This window comes from Numida meleagris, chromosome 17, assembly GCF_002078875.1.
Source record: "Numida meleagris isolate 19003 breed g44 Domestic line chromosome 17, NumMel1.0, whole genome shotgun sequence".
Lineage (NCBI taxonomy): Eukaryota > Metazoa > Chordata > Aves > Galliformes > Numididae > Numida > Numida meleagris.
The window spans coordinates 9,501,237-9,517,758 of NC_034425.1; the positions used below are offsets into that span (position 1 = coordinate 9,501,237).

At 38.9% G+C, this 16,522-nt stretch overlaps 1 protein-coding gene across 4 annotated transcripts in view; it reads left to right on the forward strand.

The window, feature by feature from the left end:
• CA10 (carbonic anhydrase 10) overlaps positions 1-16,522 on the forward strand; it is a 164,692-nt gene that overhangs the window by 124,901 nt on the left and 23,269 nt on the right. For all 4 annotated transcript variants that reach the window (XM_021415047.1, XM_021415048.1, XM_021415049.1 and 1 more), the window contains one exon: positions 1,723-1,908. In XM_021415047.1, the coding sequence (XP_021270722.1) occupies positions 1,723-1,908 (186 nt within the window). The remainder of the gene's footprint in view (positions 1-1,722; positions 1,909-16,522) is intronic.

Genomic DNA, 16,522 nt, shown 5'->3' on the forward strand with positions numbered 1-16,522 from the left:
TATTTGATTCATATTAGAGGTTATTTGGGTCACTTTTACCTAAAGAGAGAAAATAATGGTAACCTAATTTGAGATTTGTGGCAATTTAAGTAAGAAAATGGATTCTGAATATTTTGCTCTGCTGCTAAATTTAACTGAGCGTTCGGTGAAGCATGAGCTCTCAGATGTGAACAAGAGGCTTTCAGCCATTTCCCCCTATTTGTTTTTCAGCGGCATTTCTTACTCATTGTTAGCAATTTCATGTCATCCATATGCAGTGTACTGAAACTGGATTCAATGAACTGACCTTTCACATGTTAAACTAAACTTGGTATTTAATTATTTGACATGCAAAGTCAAGCAGAAAACTAAGGAGCAGTTACAAATAAAATCATTGTGTTTTATTGGAGATGAATGGGAATGCTTGTGTTTACTGCTTTTCTAAAACCATTTGATACTGTTTATTTTGAATTGGAATACACAAAATATAGAGCACCTGTATCAAAGTTCAAAATAACCACGACAGTCAAAACCTGCTTCATCTCATTCATTGAGCTGCATCGCACAGTTTCTGCAGTATAATTTTTTTACAACATACTGTGCAACAAAACAGGTCATTTAAATTCTGTAATTACTATTACAGATAAAATGACACTCCAGCAATGTTAATTACTACAGTACTGATGTAGTATAGGATATAATACATAATAGTCATGTATTTAATTTTAAACTGAAGTGCAACAAAGCATATTATTGCTATCCTTCCTCTTCTTAGCATAAATGAATGTTATTCAAGTGTAGCATTTGCATCCACGCAGAACATTCTTAAATAAATCACTCTCCTACTTTAACTCAAGCTGGCACATTTCACTTTTCAATGATGTGTAAGTTAAAGAACCTCTTGCTGTAGGAACTTCTCCTGTGACAGTGGTAAATGTGACAGGATTGTATTCCATATGAAAAAAAGATTTCTACAATCATTTTCTTCTTCATTACAGAAAATGGAAATCAGTTTTCAAATGAAGCGTACCATTCAGTCTTTTTAAAAATAAAGTTGAATCTTAAAGAGCATTACAGCTGCTTGAGGTGTAGTAGGAACTGGAGATCTTCATCAACCCATAATTAATTCTGTACCACTATGGCTAAAACATCTGGCAACTGTAGACGTAAAATATCTGGAACAAAGAGCCTTGCAGAGGAGGACAGAGAAAGGTTTTACCTGCAGCATCAGAATGAGCCGGGCTCCCTTTTTATGAATAATTACCTCTCTGCTTTTGCAGCACCTTTACTTTTGGATAACTTTGTAATGAATAATGAAAGAAGAAAAAAATGAGTTAAATTTCAGATTTGTTCAAGTGTACTTAAATAATTTATGCCAGCTGAAATGTTCCCATTTTCAGTGGAGAAATTCAGTAATGAAGTCGCTATTCAGATATTGCATCAGAAATATTTTAAAAGCCTACTTATTTAGAAGTATAATAGTCCCACCCATGGCGGTAACCAAGTGCCCCTGGATAGAACATCTACGTATGGATTTAGCAAAATATTTTAATATACAGCGTAATATTCACGCCCAAGTTGAAGTACATCCTCAGGTTGTGTATTGCACCACACAACAGTAATAAGATACATTGCTACATTTCAATGATGTGTAGGATGCAAAAGCTTGCATTGTAAGTAATCTATTTCAAGGAATTACAAGTGATATTGAAATAAATGTTTTTTGTCCCCTATTTTGTTTAGGTCAGCGGGACAATGTATAACACAGGGAGACATGTTTCTCTACGATTAGACAAAGAGCATTTGGTCAACATCTCTGGAGGGCCGATGACGTACAGTCACCGCTTAGAGGAAATCCGGTTACACTTCGGGAGTGAAGACAGCCAGGGCTCAGAGCACCTTCTCAATGGACAGGCTTTCTCTGGGGAGGTATGTCAACATATTCCAAGTGACAAATGAAGCAGCACGAAATGGCAGGCTTTTCATTTCCACCTGAAGGTATTTGTGAACCAATTTCTAACAAAAAATTTGTTTCCCTTAATCCAGTGTGGAATTCGGTTTTTGTATTATTTTTTTTCCCAGCCTACGCATGGCTAAATGTGTGAGTTGTATCTAGAAAGAACCTGTGTAGCTGTACTCATGGACACCTTGTATTCACAAATACACTGCCCACAAAGCAACCAAGTATGCTTTGGTGGATCCTTTAACTGCCAGCCTCTCTACTCCACATACCTTAACAGATAAGGCAATGCTTCAGAATGATCGTAGGGATTATTTTTAAAGATACTCTGCAAGTATCCTGTTACCTTTCTTTCAGAAGATCAAAATGAATAGTTTTTTTTTGCAGCAAAGAACTTACTTTGTTGGGGAAGAATAAATTACCATCTGTACTATCTATCACAGATTCTGGTGATGAGACAGTTAATGAGTGTTATTTTCTTCGGCGCTGTGCAACAGCAGTAATTTAAGAGTGGGACATTAACTGTAGAATTGTCAAACGATGTTATAACTGATGGCAATTATTTGCTTTGATAAGCTTCACAGATACGTACCATAACCAGCGGCAGTTTTTTCATGAAATTATTCATGCTTTACACCACTGACTTCTGGCTGCCTTGTTTAAATTCGGTGATGTGTGCATAAAATGTATTGCTCCTTTAAGAGCTGAAAGTCAGGTGTTTTATAGTAAACCAGGTATTTGCTCTGCTAATCAGATTTACAGAAGAGAGATTTCCAAATGAAAGCAGGTTGACTGCACAAGAAGTATCTGGCTGAAGCACACCATTGCACTCAATATAACGTATCAGTATGGCTTCAGGTGTTTTTAAAGCAATAGACAAGTTAGAAATTCATCACTCCTGGACTATAGCAAAAAGTAAACTTTTTTTTGCTATGCTTGATGTTAATACTTAACTAGGCTCTGTGACTTCAAAAATAGAAGTTTTGAAGCGCAGCAATAAGTGCAGCTGGCATTGGACTGAAAGACCTTAACCTTCTTCTCTGGAGACCAGACATGACGGTTTATCTCCTTCAGCTTTTTTTCTTGCAGCCAGGATAACACTGACTTAACATTCCTTTGGCCTCAATATATTTTTATTCCTGAAACAATCAACATGAAACACCTGCACTTGAGCCACTGTCCTATTACGCCTGAAATACCGCTGACCAACCAAAAGAAGGTCCACATCAAAATACCCAATGATGCAGTGAGACTTCAAAGTGAAGCTACTTGATGGTTTCTTGGAGGAGAGCAGGGTAGCAAAGCAGCTGCTCAGCTGGGAGAGCTACAGATGCTGCTGGCCCAGCTGCCCACCATCACCGAATGCCTGAGTGCCTGCGAGCACTGCTGGAGTTCCCCACAAAGTCTTCCATGAAATCAGTGAGGACGTACCCCAGACAATGCACAGCTGAGCTGTCCCACTTGCCAACCGGAGCCCTAGTTTAAATGCATTGAGTCTCTTCCAGGCAGTGCTCGTTTCCATTTATTGGCTAAACAGAAAAGTCAGCTTCTTAACTTTGTTTGCCAGCATCAACAGTGAAACAGTGTGAATAGCTTCCGCTATCCGCAGTGCTCCCTCTGGCGTTTCTAGATCAAGGTCATCGCCTTCCTATAATTTCTGACTTACTGCAGTAATGCATTTTGTTAATATTTGGTGTTATTTGCTATCGCAGACCTCAAGTCTTTATTAATAAAAGCAGAAAATCTAGCTAAGTGGAAACCACTGTCAGCCAGTCAGTGATGCACACAGCTGGATCCACAATATATGAAGGATTCATCTAATTATCTGAATTCCTCCTGCAGTGAATGGAAGAAGATTGGCATCTTCAGAGGGTGATCATTCCTGATAGCAAGAGACAAATCTCTTAGGACAGGACAAATCACTCAGTGGAAATGCATCTGCCTTGTCAAGGGAGCAGACAAACAGCTGGCCAAGTAGCTTAGAGTAGATGCCCCCTTTTTGGATGGTGAGATGAATTCTAACCTTCAAGGATGTGCTTTTCCAAGTTTCAGATAGCCATTTTGGGCAGTCAGACAGGTGAGCTCCAGTAAGGTCAAGTATTAATTATCAATTTGGATCTGTATCTTCACAGTTAAGTCTTATTTATAAAACACACTGTTTCCAAAGCACAAACACAGAGTCAAATCAATCACGTTGAATAGCACAGGTGCAAATTTTCAGTGAAGGATGGCAGCTGACAGTGTTCTTAGGATGTACATTCACCCATACAAGTGCTGTCTGTAGGAGTAAGTTATTTTCAATAAGCTCTCCGCACTAAGAGATGTAATGTTTACAGCTCCCAGCAACCAGAATGACAAAACTATAGACAAGTTAGCTGACTTTATGATAGAGTACATGACTTTGTAAGGTAACATATGCTTTCAAGAAAGCTGCTGCTAATTATTATCACTCCTGTGATACTGTCAGAGGAGACAGGATAAAGAAAAATAACTACATTAATTTAATTTAGATAGTGCAGCAACCACAGCAGTGGAGGTTTTCTGGTTTGGGCTTTAGCGGGTGAAGGCAACCAGAGAAAAATCATTGCAGGATTACACCATTTGATTGTGCAGTAATGCCCATGACACACAGCATGACCTTGTTGCTGCAGTTCTTATTCTGTACAAAGTAACTATGGAGTTTACTGCAACCTCTGTCTTGCTACAGAAACAATTCCTGAGTTACCCAAGCAGGGTGATCCAATCCAGGAGATCACTTCAGCTCGCTCCTCCTCCTTTTCCTTCCTCCCATCTGCTTCTGACCCTCATTTCCACTGACACTGACGTCTCCTGCACACATTAAAATCAGTGCACTGGAGAGAGGAGGGGAGCCTTGGGCAGCTGGGGGAGAGAGAGCACCTCTCCCTAACAGCACTGGCAAACTTAGACTGGTTCAAACCAGACCGAAGTTAAATCCAAATCCAGGGAAGGCTGAAGATACTAAGCAGATCCATTATATTTTCAAATATGAGCAGTGTTCTTTACACATCTGGAAATCAAGCCTAAGATCCGTACTGAGCAAGAGGCCCTGTTTTTAGAATGCTTTTTAGGCATGGGGAAGTGCACAGGCACTCAGCAAGCTGGAGAGCACTGGAGTGGTACCATGAAATGAAAAACATCTAGAAATAGCAATTTGCTTCAAAACGTACCATGGACTGAATGATACTGAGAGGCTTGTCATTTCCACGCTCGTGGTGTTAAAGGCTGTCAAGAGAGATCTGGTTACCTTGTAGCCCCTAATGATCACTTCAGTAGACAGAATAACTGAACTAATGCTTGAATAGTTTCAATATAAGGGCTTTAAAATTGAGTTACCAGATTATCATCAATATGTTTAACATTGCTAACATGGAAAGAATGAAAGGCTTTGGAATGCTTAAATAAATTGAGCATTTGTTTGTCCTTCAGATACATACTTGAGTGCATTCAATTCTCTACTCTTTGCGCGAGCGTCCTACTATAGTGCAACAATTAAAAGAAAATCTTGGCTCAAGCAAAGACCACGACTAAGACACCAGTCATTCATGTCTGCTGCCTAACACCTCCATGCAAAACTGCTTCCAACACATAGGCATCCGTATCACTTAATGAGACCACCTTCCTTTCAGAAAGGAAGAAACACAGAATACAGCAGAATAGTGCTGCTGTTCAAGCTCTGTCTACCTTGTTAAAACAAAAAATAAAATAAAGGTAACTGAATCTACAAGGTTCATTGAGAAAGTGGGACCCTTTAACTTTACTCCAAGTACTTCATGGCTGTGCATTGTAGTAGTCTCATCTACATAGAGGCAGAAAGTCAAGGAGCTTAATTATTAGAGGTTATGCACTTTTCAAACAAGAGCCCATAGTCCAGAATATAGATACACATATACAAAACAAAGATTTATTCTTCTCTGCCCATCAAGTCATCTTCTGAAAACCTACTGACAGACGTTATATGCACAAAATGACTTCACCTCCTACGTAAGAAATAAAATGATAGCCACACAGTATCTAGATAAATGAATATATATTGCATCTATCCAGATAGTTTGAAACCAAGATTTATTTTTTTCAGCTGCTAAAAGCCAATACAAAATGAAGCAAAATATAAGAAAAAGGTGGGAGAAGGAGGCTAGAAATTCTGAAATACCAGCCTTCTACTACTACATTTTCTACATGAAATCAGGCAAATTTTACATGCGCAGGGAACTTTGAATGATAGTGAAGGATTACTTATCAGAGGGATCAGCATTGCAAATCCAACTTCTGATATTTTTAGACGGAGGACTGACAGATAAACAGCCTGTGAGAAGCATCAGGCCAGCTGAAATAATTTAATCCAGTCTGCTGCAGAATTAGAATGATCTCAACTGCTAAATCAGAAACAGTGATATTGTCACGGAGACCTTCTGCACACCTCTGATTTGCCTGTGTAGTTCTGAATAACCTCTCCCAAAATGCTTCTGTTGGTATTTTTATACCAAGCAGAAAAACTTTCCTGGAATAGTTTTGATGTAACCATATATGCATTATGACTTCAGTGATGCTGGCGAAACAAAGCAAGTCAATCAGCACATCAGAGGAATTAGTAGGCACTGTAGGCCGACCCTAAACGTACAGCTTGCTCCAAGCTGCGAGCCAGCCACATCTCCTTTTATTTGATAAGGCTCTGTCTTCTTCCAAAGATAAATGTTAGTCGTGCCTCTCTGTGACATTTGGCTCAGGTCTCTGCCCCCTTTTCTGAACAATGGGCCCATCTTGCACAAAAGCATGTCATCCCCACACATTTCTTTCTGCAATATTTAGGTTCCTCCACCCAAGCCTGGTTTTCTGTTTGCTTTTTTTCCCTCTGGGATCCTCACTGATGTGAGGATTTGGGATTCTACCAAAGTTGTTCATCAAACTACATGGTAGGACACAGTCCTTCCTCAGGAAAGGTGCACTGAAGCAGCAGGTGATGTCCATTGACATAGGCTATCTGTATTACATTTTGGAAATTCTAGTGGAAATGATATGGGCCATTTTTAAGTGTTGCACCCAGAAGATAAGTTTACTGTATTCCCATGCTGATTAATGTTGAAAAATAAGCCTCCGAGGGTAGTACCAGATGAGGGAACACATGTCTAATGGAAGGGTGGTTTAGTAAAATCTCTATAACCTTCAGATTAATGTTCAGCTTCAGAGGAGAAAGTCAATAGGATAATGAATTAAACTGCTAGAGGAATAGAATATAAATCAGGAAGAGGTGGAGGTATTGTCATTACTGCAGCGTAAGGAGACTGTTCACGTGAGTAATTCACAATCAGAGGGAGGTGAACACACGCGTTGGGAGCAAGAACACACGCAGTTCTGTCTGCCCTAAAGACTGCAGGTGGGGTTCACCAGAAATGTTACAAGATGCTCATACAGCTCAAAAGCCACACTTACTAACATTGACTACTGTGTTTTTCTAAACCAAAATCAAATTGTGTAATTTCAGTTAGGTGGGTTTTATTGCAGATTAATATAAAACAAAATGGCAGGGAACAATGTATCAGCACAAACTGACCACCTGACTATGGTCTGCCAGCTCAAAAGCTCTGAATTGTCCATTGCAAATTCTATTCCTCTCTCAACTGACTGCATAAGAAAATCTGGCATTTTAACAGAGATGTGACACGGGAGCAGAGTGCCCAGTCCATCTCCTTTTAATGCTACGTGGTGACAAAACGGTTTAAAATGTGGTCCACTGGGGGCTACAGCCCAAGGAAGAGCACTGCTGAGATAACCAGGCAGCAGGGCTTGCAGGGAGGCATGTTGGAAACTGATGCTATTTGGTGAAGTGAAACTCATCAAAAATATTTTTAAATGTTCCCAAAATACTCCCCAAAGAAAAATGAGCGGATAAAGCAAGTTGCTAAGCAAAAGCAAAAGAGTTGTTGACTAAATGCTAAAGCATTTACTGCACCTGAACCCAGGAATAAAACAGTAGGTGACACCAGTGTGGTATAAATGGAAATGGAAGATAAAAGGATATACTTCAGTTTACTGTATATTTTCTTGTCAGGAACGGATTATATTGTTCCAGAAGCACTACGTGAAGTAGCACACAATAATTAACCATAGTCTGTTCTTCTAAACATGGGGTGAAGTATTCAGACACCGCAGCCTGTCAAATTGTCAACCTGCAGCCTCACTTCTAGGGCTGTAGCTCAGAGCAAGCAGAAGCTAAAGGGGCTGAGCAAAATGCTCTGAGACTTCCGCCCTGCGCAAAGCAGAACCTTGAACATAGATCAGCAGATAACCGAGCCTCCATCCCCAACAAGTCACATGTAGCTGCTCTCCCATCTCGCAGACAGGGCCCACTGAGCCGCTCAGCCCTGCAGACCCCACGCACAGTGCAGCCCCACTGCCGCCATCCTGCCCAGCCCTGCTGCCCCTTGGGCGGCTTTCATGTGAGGGAAGGGGACAGAAGTTTTGGGTGCACACCGACTGAACAAGCCAATGGCTTCCAGTAGCTATACAGAAAAATATAAAGGTGCACCTAAGCTACAAAACATAAAATATCCGCAGGTTTCCTGAGATACAGCAAGTAATTTTCCAACAAATCTAACACTGAAAATCAGAATGGTAGGTTTAAACTTCTCAGATTTCCCGTTATTTTCTTCCAACTCTTCTATATATTCATTCCTAAACAGTTCAAAGCATCAGAGTTATACAGATGTAACTATTATTCTGCTGATAGATAATAGATGGGCCAGCAGATTAAAATGCAAACTTATTGCTGGCTGTCCAAGAGTAAGGAACAAATATATTTTTTTAATTCCATATTTTACACTACAATACTTGCTAAAAATGCGTCTTAGACCTTGGTGACCTTCAAAAACAGTTTCATCTTTCGCACTTTCAAAGTGGAACAATTGCATTTTAACTTCCATTCTTTCCTGTATAATTTTTGGCTATAGATAGTGACCTGCAGGGGTAATATATGCTTGCAGAGTAACAAACCCCAACATTCAATGGCCAAAAGAAGTTACAGAATCAAGTGAAGGAGTAGCAACAATAAACTGATGACCACACATACAAATAAATCAATACTTGAACTGTGCAGCAAGTAAAGCTCTGTTGCAGGAATGGCTGCATTGCTGGGTGGTGCCAGGACCCTCGTGCAGTCAGTCTTACACCTGGTGCTGCTGTAGCCATGCTGCCATGCTTAGAAAATTAGATTCCAGAAATAGCCTGTTTTATCCTTCCTTCCCTTAGGGAAAAAAAATGTTTACACAAATCAGATTATATATGCCCAAAATTTATATCAGCAATAAAGAATTTTACTTCACATGCAATCAGCTTCTGATATCATAAACACCATTAACGTTGTTTTTCGCCCTGCACCTTGATTAGCAGTGGAAATACAAATGCGGTTCCTGACGGATTTTTTTTTTGCAAGGGGAAGAATTTATACTTTATATTATACATCTAAGTGTGAATGCACAGACAAAAGTGGAAAATTTTAATTTATTAAATTTTTAAAGCTTTAATTTTGAAGAAATTGTAATAGCATGCTTCCCTTGGTCTATAAACCACAGAAGCTTAGTTACTGCCCAAACGGGGAATTGCACTTGGAGGTAGCTATGGCCTTTTTTAAAGTACAAACTAAGAAAAAGGCACGGGAAAAATTACATATTTATTTCTTTTAGCAGAGAGACTAATGACAGCAATTTATAGGAACAGTCATTTAATTTTATAATCTCAAAAAATCGTTAGATACAATTTGGACTTTGAATGATCCTTCAGAACAAATGTTTAACCACTTATAAAACTGGAGACTAAATTTCACGCACCAAGCAGGATTTTGAACTGTGCTTCAGGGTTTTGCTTTTACCTTCTATAGATTACTGCAATATTTGCATCAGCAGTGCAGGTGGAAAATGCTAGGTCACTGTCATGTCAAATAAATGAAAGACCTCCCCAGATTTATTTATGCCATCATTTTGATCACTTACACTTTACCCAAAACAACTTACATCAAATCTTTCTGGAATAATTGAATAGCTTAACAGTTCAGACCACAAGAAATACTGAGATCACTCCATTTCTCTACATTAGTAACTGATTTAGAGAAAGCATGTGACTATGCATTATTAGATATGTATGTACTTGAAAATGTCATATATGATTTTAGAGGGAGTTATTCTTTAAGTAATCAGCGCAAGGCTGCTGAGGCCAAGCACCAGCTGTGCTCGGCAGGAGCTCCCCTTCCATGCTGTGCAGCAGGACTTGACTCTCAGGGCAGTTACAGCAAAAACTAGAGACGTTTCTGCAAGCGTTTGCTCATCTGTCCCTGGCTCTGAAGGCACTCACACTTCCTAGATTTTTCAGTGTTTTACTGAAGTACGTTATTCTTCCTGGATTCTGTGTAGAATATTCTAGGTGCTTGATACTAGGAGCTCCATTTCTGACATCCACTATTTTTTCCTTCTGTAGACTGCTTTTTTGGAGATTTTGTGCTGTGAGCTCCCTAGATACTTTTTGCTAGTTACTGAAATCTAAGAAATCATCTGTGCAGGTTTTAGTGTTTTTTTTTTTTTAATTATTATTTATTTTTCATCCTCTCCGCATACGTGGGTGCTCCTTCCCAGAAAACTTTTCTCCTTTGCAACCTATTTTTCTGAATCTTACGGACTATCCATCCTTTAACAGAATTGCAAGAACTGCCTGAACAAATTACAAGCTCTATGAAAATGTCAGTTTGTGTTCACATAGAAACGCAACAAAATATCTGCTGCTTGGAATAGTAAATGTTGGATTTCTTAGGTACGGAGCGAAACAGATCCCCTTCAGTAATAAATATATTTTTGCACATGTTTACTTTTCAGATACCAACTGTTCTCATTTCTGGGGGGAGGGGGAAGGGGAAGAGTGTCAATGCACCGAGAGCACAGTCTGTCACATACTATAATCTAAATCCCCTTGGTGCCTCAATTTTAAAATCCAGCATCATAAAGCAATAAGGTGGAGTTTTTCTGCTTAGAGTAGCAGCTGTAGGATTTGCTCTTTTAAACCACTGGGACAGTAAAACGTTCAGCCCTCTAAACCTCCAGTGTCACTTACAAAGTATTCGTTTTGCCTTATTCCAAATGATTATAATTTGCTTGGGATGACTTTGCTTGCTATCGGATGATTCTTCTTTAATTAAAGAGCAATTTACCTCTGCAGCCAAAAAACTACATTTATTCTGCAATGGGTTTTATGTTACTTGGGAATGAGTTTTCCATTACGCTTCTCATAAATTTTAATTTTTTCCACAAATGTATTTAACGTAACATTCCTGAGAAAGGAGGAATCGAACTAATTCCTTTCTCAAACATTCCTGCAGCCATATTCCTGGACAACCACAGAAGAAAACAAAAAGCAAGCTTATATGGAGTTTTATCATCTTCACAATTTATAAAAGGAATAAAAAACAGGGAGTGAATCAACAGGGAGCACATCCTCCAGGGACTGCATTAGCCCAGGAGTCCATCTCCAGGGAGCAGCCTGAGGTTTTGCTCCTCCCTGATAATAATTCTTGTTTTCTAACACACTGTAGCAGCTGTGAAGCCTTACCATTTACTCTCTAACCACCGGTTTATTTCTGTAGCTTCAGCTCCTCCTTTGTTAGGTCTTTGTCCCTTACCTTATGTTTAATAGTTTCTTAAGAGGTGTTTCAGTACTGTAGTACAAAGTCAACTAAATTGTGTCAATGCTAGTGGACTTTTTATTACATGTTCAGGGAACACTGTGAGGTTGGAAAGCTGCAGTTTTCATTTAGCACACTGCTTCAGCCTTCCACTACTGCTGTAGACCTTTCCTTAATTAAAAGCATACAAGCATACACTGCCTCCAAGAAAGTCAAAATACTTCAACTTTGAGGTGTTTTATTTTAACCAGCTAGCTCGTCGATGATTTCAATAAGGACTGAAAGGAAATACTTTTAAACATTCTTTCCTTTGGACAAAATTGTGATAGACAATGGATTCGGATGTTTTACAAACAATGAAGAGAAGTAACCTTACTTTGTTATTGTTTTACAAGCATGTTCTGAAATTATTACAATTAGGTCAGTTTCTCAGGCATACCTATCTTTAAAACAGCACGCGATAGCAGGCACATCAGCATTAACTCTACAGACAAAGACGATTCACAAGGTTAAAACATTTCTTCAAAGTCCATTTTCTTTCTGCTTATCTTTTAATATCTCACCTTTACCTGTCTGCACTTTTACCTCTGGATAAACTACTGGTAATTACTTCACACATCTGCCAAGATTTGCTGGATTAAAACTCTGCAGAAATTAATACAATGAGAAAGTTACTTTTCAGTAGGTCTTTTTACCCACTCTAACTGCCATGAAAACATTTTCTGACAGTTTGCCATAGACACATAAGAGAAGCACCATATACTAAGTTATTACTCTGGAAGTTCTATCAAAGAGAGTTCTGGATCTTTGCTAGGAATGTCCATTACTGTCCATCTGTCATATCAATTTTTATTTGCCATCTCTTATCAACATATGAACGTGCCACTGCCATCTAATCCCAGGAAATTCTGCTAGCAGCAGAGTCAGTCAATAACACAGTCATTCTACTTAACCTTCAGTACAGGACTGGTCTGCAACTGCTGTAATATTTCCTCAAATACATAACTCCTATGGATCCAAAATAGATTTGTAAATTTTCATCCTGAAGGCACATTCAGCGTGAACACTATGCACTGGACATATTTTGTTGTGTGATTTTTTATCCTTTTCTCTTTATCAATTTCTCTCCTAGTTCCTTGGGTCCTCCAACAATGTAATCACAAAGCGTTTGAGGACTTCTCTATCACCCTATATGCTATCACCAACCCAGCCAGTTACACGGAAGCCTACACCCAAAGCAAAGCAGGCCTATCATTTTTCACGTTCATTCAGGACTTTAATATTACAGCATCCATGCCTATGGGTTCTCATAGCCATGTTCTCATAAGCTGATGCTTTTTTCCCTACCTACCACACAAGTCTGAAATACTCCAACAAGGTTTTGCAGAAAATTTTCCACCAAACTATCAATGCAGCACTTTTTCACTAGACTAAAGCAGCAGAGGAGCATGGATTTCAAATTTGGTTCTAAGAATCTCCAGAAGAAGCAAGAAACAAACCCCGATCCTTTTTTTCTTTTTTGAGAGAACAAAAAAAGCTTATGGTAATATACTTAAATGATGAATTGGTGCACTTGTCTGAAACAGGGAACTGGATTCAGAAAAGGATAAAAGGTTTCTTAGAATCAAGTGTACACTCCAGCTGTCAAGTGGTTTGAGATTAGTGTTCATCTCTTGCTCTCTTCACATAAAAAACAGGGAAAGGTCAATAAAGTAACATAAAAATATGCTACCAATAAAAGCATAATTAAAAATACATAAAGTATTTGCCGAAGTACCCATCACGGATGAAACTTAAAACCCTCTATAACACACTTTCTTTTATCAGGACACACCTATACTTAAAACACATAAACAAATAACCGAAGAGTCAGAGCTGTAATTCTAATTCTGCACGTTGTGAAATCATTTTGTTGCTTTGAGGCTTGTGGATTGTTTCTAAACAGCAATGTAGCATTGACCTGCCACAGGTCAGAGACAGTTTTACCTGAAATACAAACTACTGTACCAAAATTGTTCCACTTAAGTCAGATTTTGGCACATATTGTTCCATCTTTAACTTCAGAGCAGTGGTTGCAGTGAGTTGTTTCCACTGAGGTGGGCTAATGGGCAAGCTGGGAAGAAAGGCGCTGCTGTGGTTTTGAACAGTACAATTCATCCCCAACCACGCTGGCTTTCTGCTTCAGGCATGGTAGAGCCATAAGAGGCAGCAGACAAGAATATTTCTACGTGCATCCAACTCTGCAAATCACAGCCCAGCCCTAACAGTTCTGGTTTAAGGCAGAGATCTCTACAGGAATCTCAAAGCTCCCGAGCAGTAGGTACCCAGATTGTCCCTTTGACAATCTGCCTCTATCTACAAACAATCCTTTATGCACATTTATAGTCTTGCTGAGGAGAGGGACACCAAAGGAAAACCAACAAATTGCTGTAAGGTAAGCTAGGGCGATGAAACATCGGGTGTCCAGACTCTTGGCTAAATCAACAGACACGCTGGCAGGAAATCAGGCAGATTTCCGACAGCCTCTGTTTGTGTTTCAGCAAAAGTTCTTTGAAATCAAGTTCCCTCCACAAGGTACTTTGGTTTTGACATGTAAGCATTTTCCAGCAAAACCCTTTTTCAGCAAAAAAAATCCCAGCTAGTTCTGCTTCTGATTACTGCAAGGCCTTATTCTGCGTGAAGCCCAAGGGTGTGTTCAGTCAAGAGGATTTTCACTGTTTGATTTGTAGCTTAGAGCCTCCCTGTCTGCTGTTTCTCAGTTACAAAAGGCGCAGTAGAGGAACTGTTCTCCATCCACACTGGCAGAGTTACTCCCTGGGGTAATTTAAAAAAAAAAAAAAAAAAAAAATCACCTTTTTTCTCCCAGATCCTAATGAATGTCTGTTTCATTCTCATAGGATTGTCTTTCAGAAATCCAGGCGAATGATAAAAGGAAAAATAGCAGGGTAAAAAATAATAATAAAAGCTTTTTCCAGTGGCCTATTTGAAAATACACACCTATATTTTAGATATACTAAGTACTGGAAACAAATATGGAAAAGAAAGCTGGAAACCTTTTGTTAGAATTCTGAGCTTCTAGGCAAAAGCTCTGGGGTCTGAGTTCACACAACACTTCATATACATTCACAGACTCATCGAAAATGGAACTATGAGCATGTCATCTTATTTGTGAACTTCACATTCATTTACCCAGAATAAGCCAGAAGAGGAAAAAGCACTATACTATTCAGACCAATTCCTTTGCTTAAAATGAAACAGACTTTTTTGCTAGCACAGTAGAACTGATCAGTTTTGAGATCGTATCCATCTTTCAAGTGATTTGTAAACTCTTCAATATTTTGCATGTGGTCATCAAACCACCTTGGGGCAGCACAAAGCAGGTCAATTTTACCAGGGTGTTGCTAGATAGTGTTCCTTACTTTGTGCTCTAAAAACGGCACCTTATATCTCAAAGTGAATGCCCATTATTAAATCTAAAGACTTGCACGGTTTAAAATAAAAAAAATTGTAAGTGGGAAAAGTCCAGAAAACCAACAAAATTACTGAGTTATATCTTCCTATATCAGCTTTAAATCTGTCCTTTAACATTGGTGAAGAGGAAAATAAAAACGCAATGAAGAGCTGGAGGAGCCTACGTGTCTCCTTTTAGTTCACTGCTTTGTTTAGAGCTGGGTCTGAACCAGAAATCTAATTCAGGCATGTCCAGTGTCTGGAAGTGGTCACTTCATGCTCCCTGTAGGTATTCAGAAATGCTGATAGCTGCTCACAACAGGCACTAATGATAGCCCTTATAATGCTTTCTGTTAAATGCTTTATGGTCATTAACATGCTCCCCATTAACTATCAATTACCTTGCAGTGTAATTATTTTGCAGATTTTACAAATGCATAGGCAGAGAAAGAGGCTGAGTCAACTGCAGTCATGACAACAGGCTATGGCACAGCAAAGACCAAAGCCCAACATTTTGTGGTGTGTTCAAAGACCAAGAAATGTTGCCGACCCGATTTCTCAAAATTTGCTCATGGGTAACATGAATAGGCAGATCTTGTCATTCTTATTTCTGTAGCAAAAATTAATCACTCCAGTGCACAATATGCTGTGCAGACTACAGCATCCAAATATCTTAAAGGATAATCGTACGAATTTTCCATCAGATATGCACAATATTCTGCCTACCTGAAAATGTTCTATGATTTGTATCTGAGGTTGATAGAAACACTGCCAAACACTGAAGTCCATCCTGTAGTGAACATGCCAAGCTAAGTAAATCTCAAAGCACTTTCTTTTGAATTGTGGTAGTGTTATAAGCGTTAACAGTATTAAAAGCCAATGAAGCAGTAAGAATAATTTACAAAGATGCTTCTTTAAAGTTGAAGGAATGCTGATATGGTAAACATCTTTTAAAATATTTCTTAATGCATAGTAATTATTATTTGAAAGCGTAGTCTCAGATTTATTGAATCATTTAATTTTCTTGACAGAGTTCAAGCTCTAAGATGTTGATTGATTCTGATCAGCAGATTGGTAACTGAAGAGCTGTTTTGTCACATTGCTGTTAGCGAAGCAAATCAACTTGTCCTTAACGTGCAGATATTTCATTTGTTTTCACTGTTTACACTAATCATCTCTGCAGAAAAAGAAACCATCGCAGTTTCTACAAAACAAACTGAGCTGTGGTAACAGCAAAACAGCGATAGTCTTTCCTTGTAATTTAAATTCACATCGAAAATATGAATTCTATGATAAAGGCACGTCCTGTACTGCTTTTTTGTGTTGGTTTTGTTTATTTCTTATTTAATGCAAACAGCAAATGTACACTGCAGAACTTCAGAAAACAGAGAAGTAACCTTGCTGTAATAGTGCAGACTGTCATGTGCGCCAAGGTTCGGAAATGGGAACAGAAA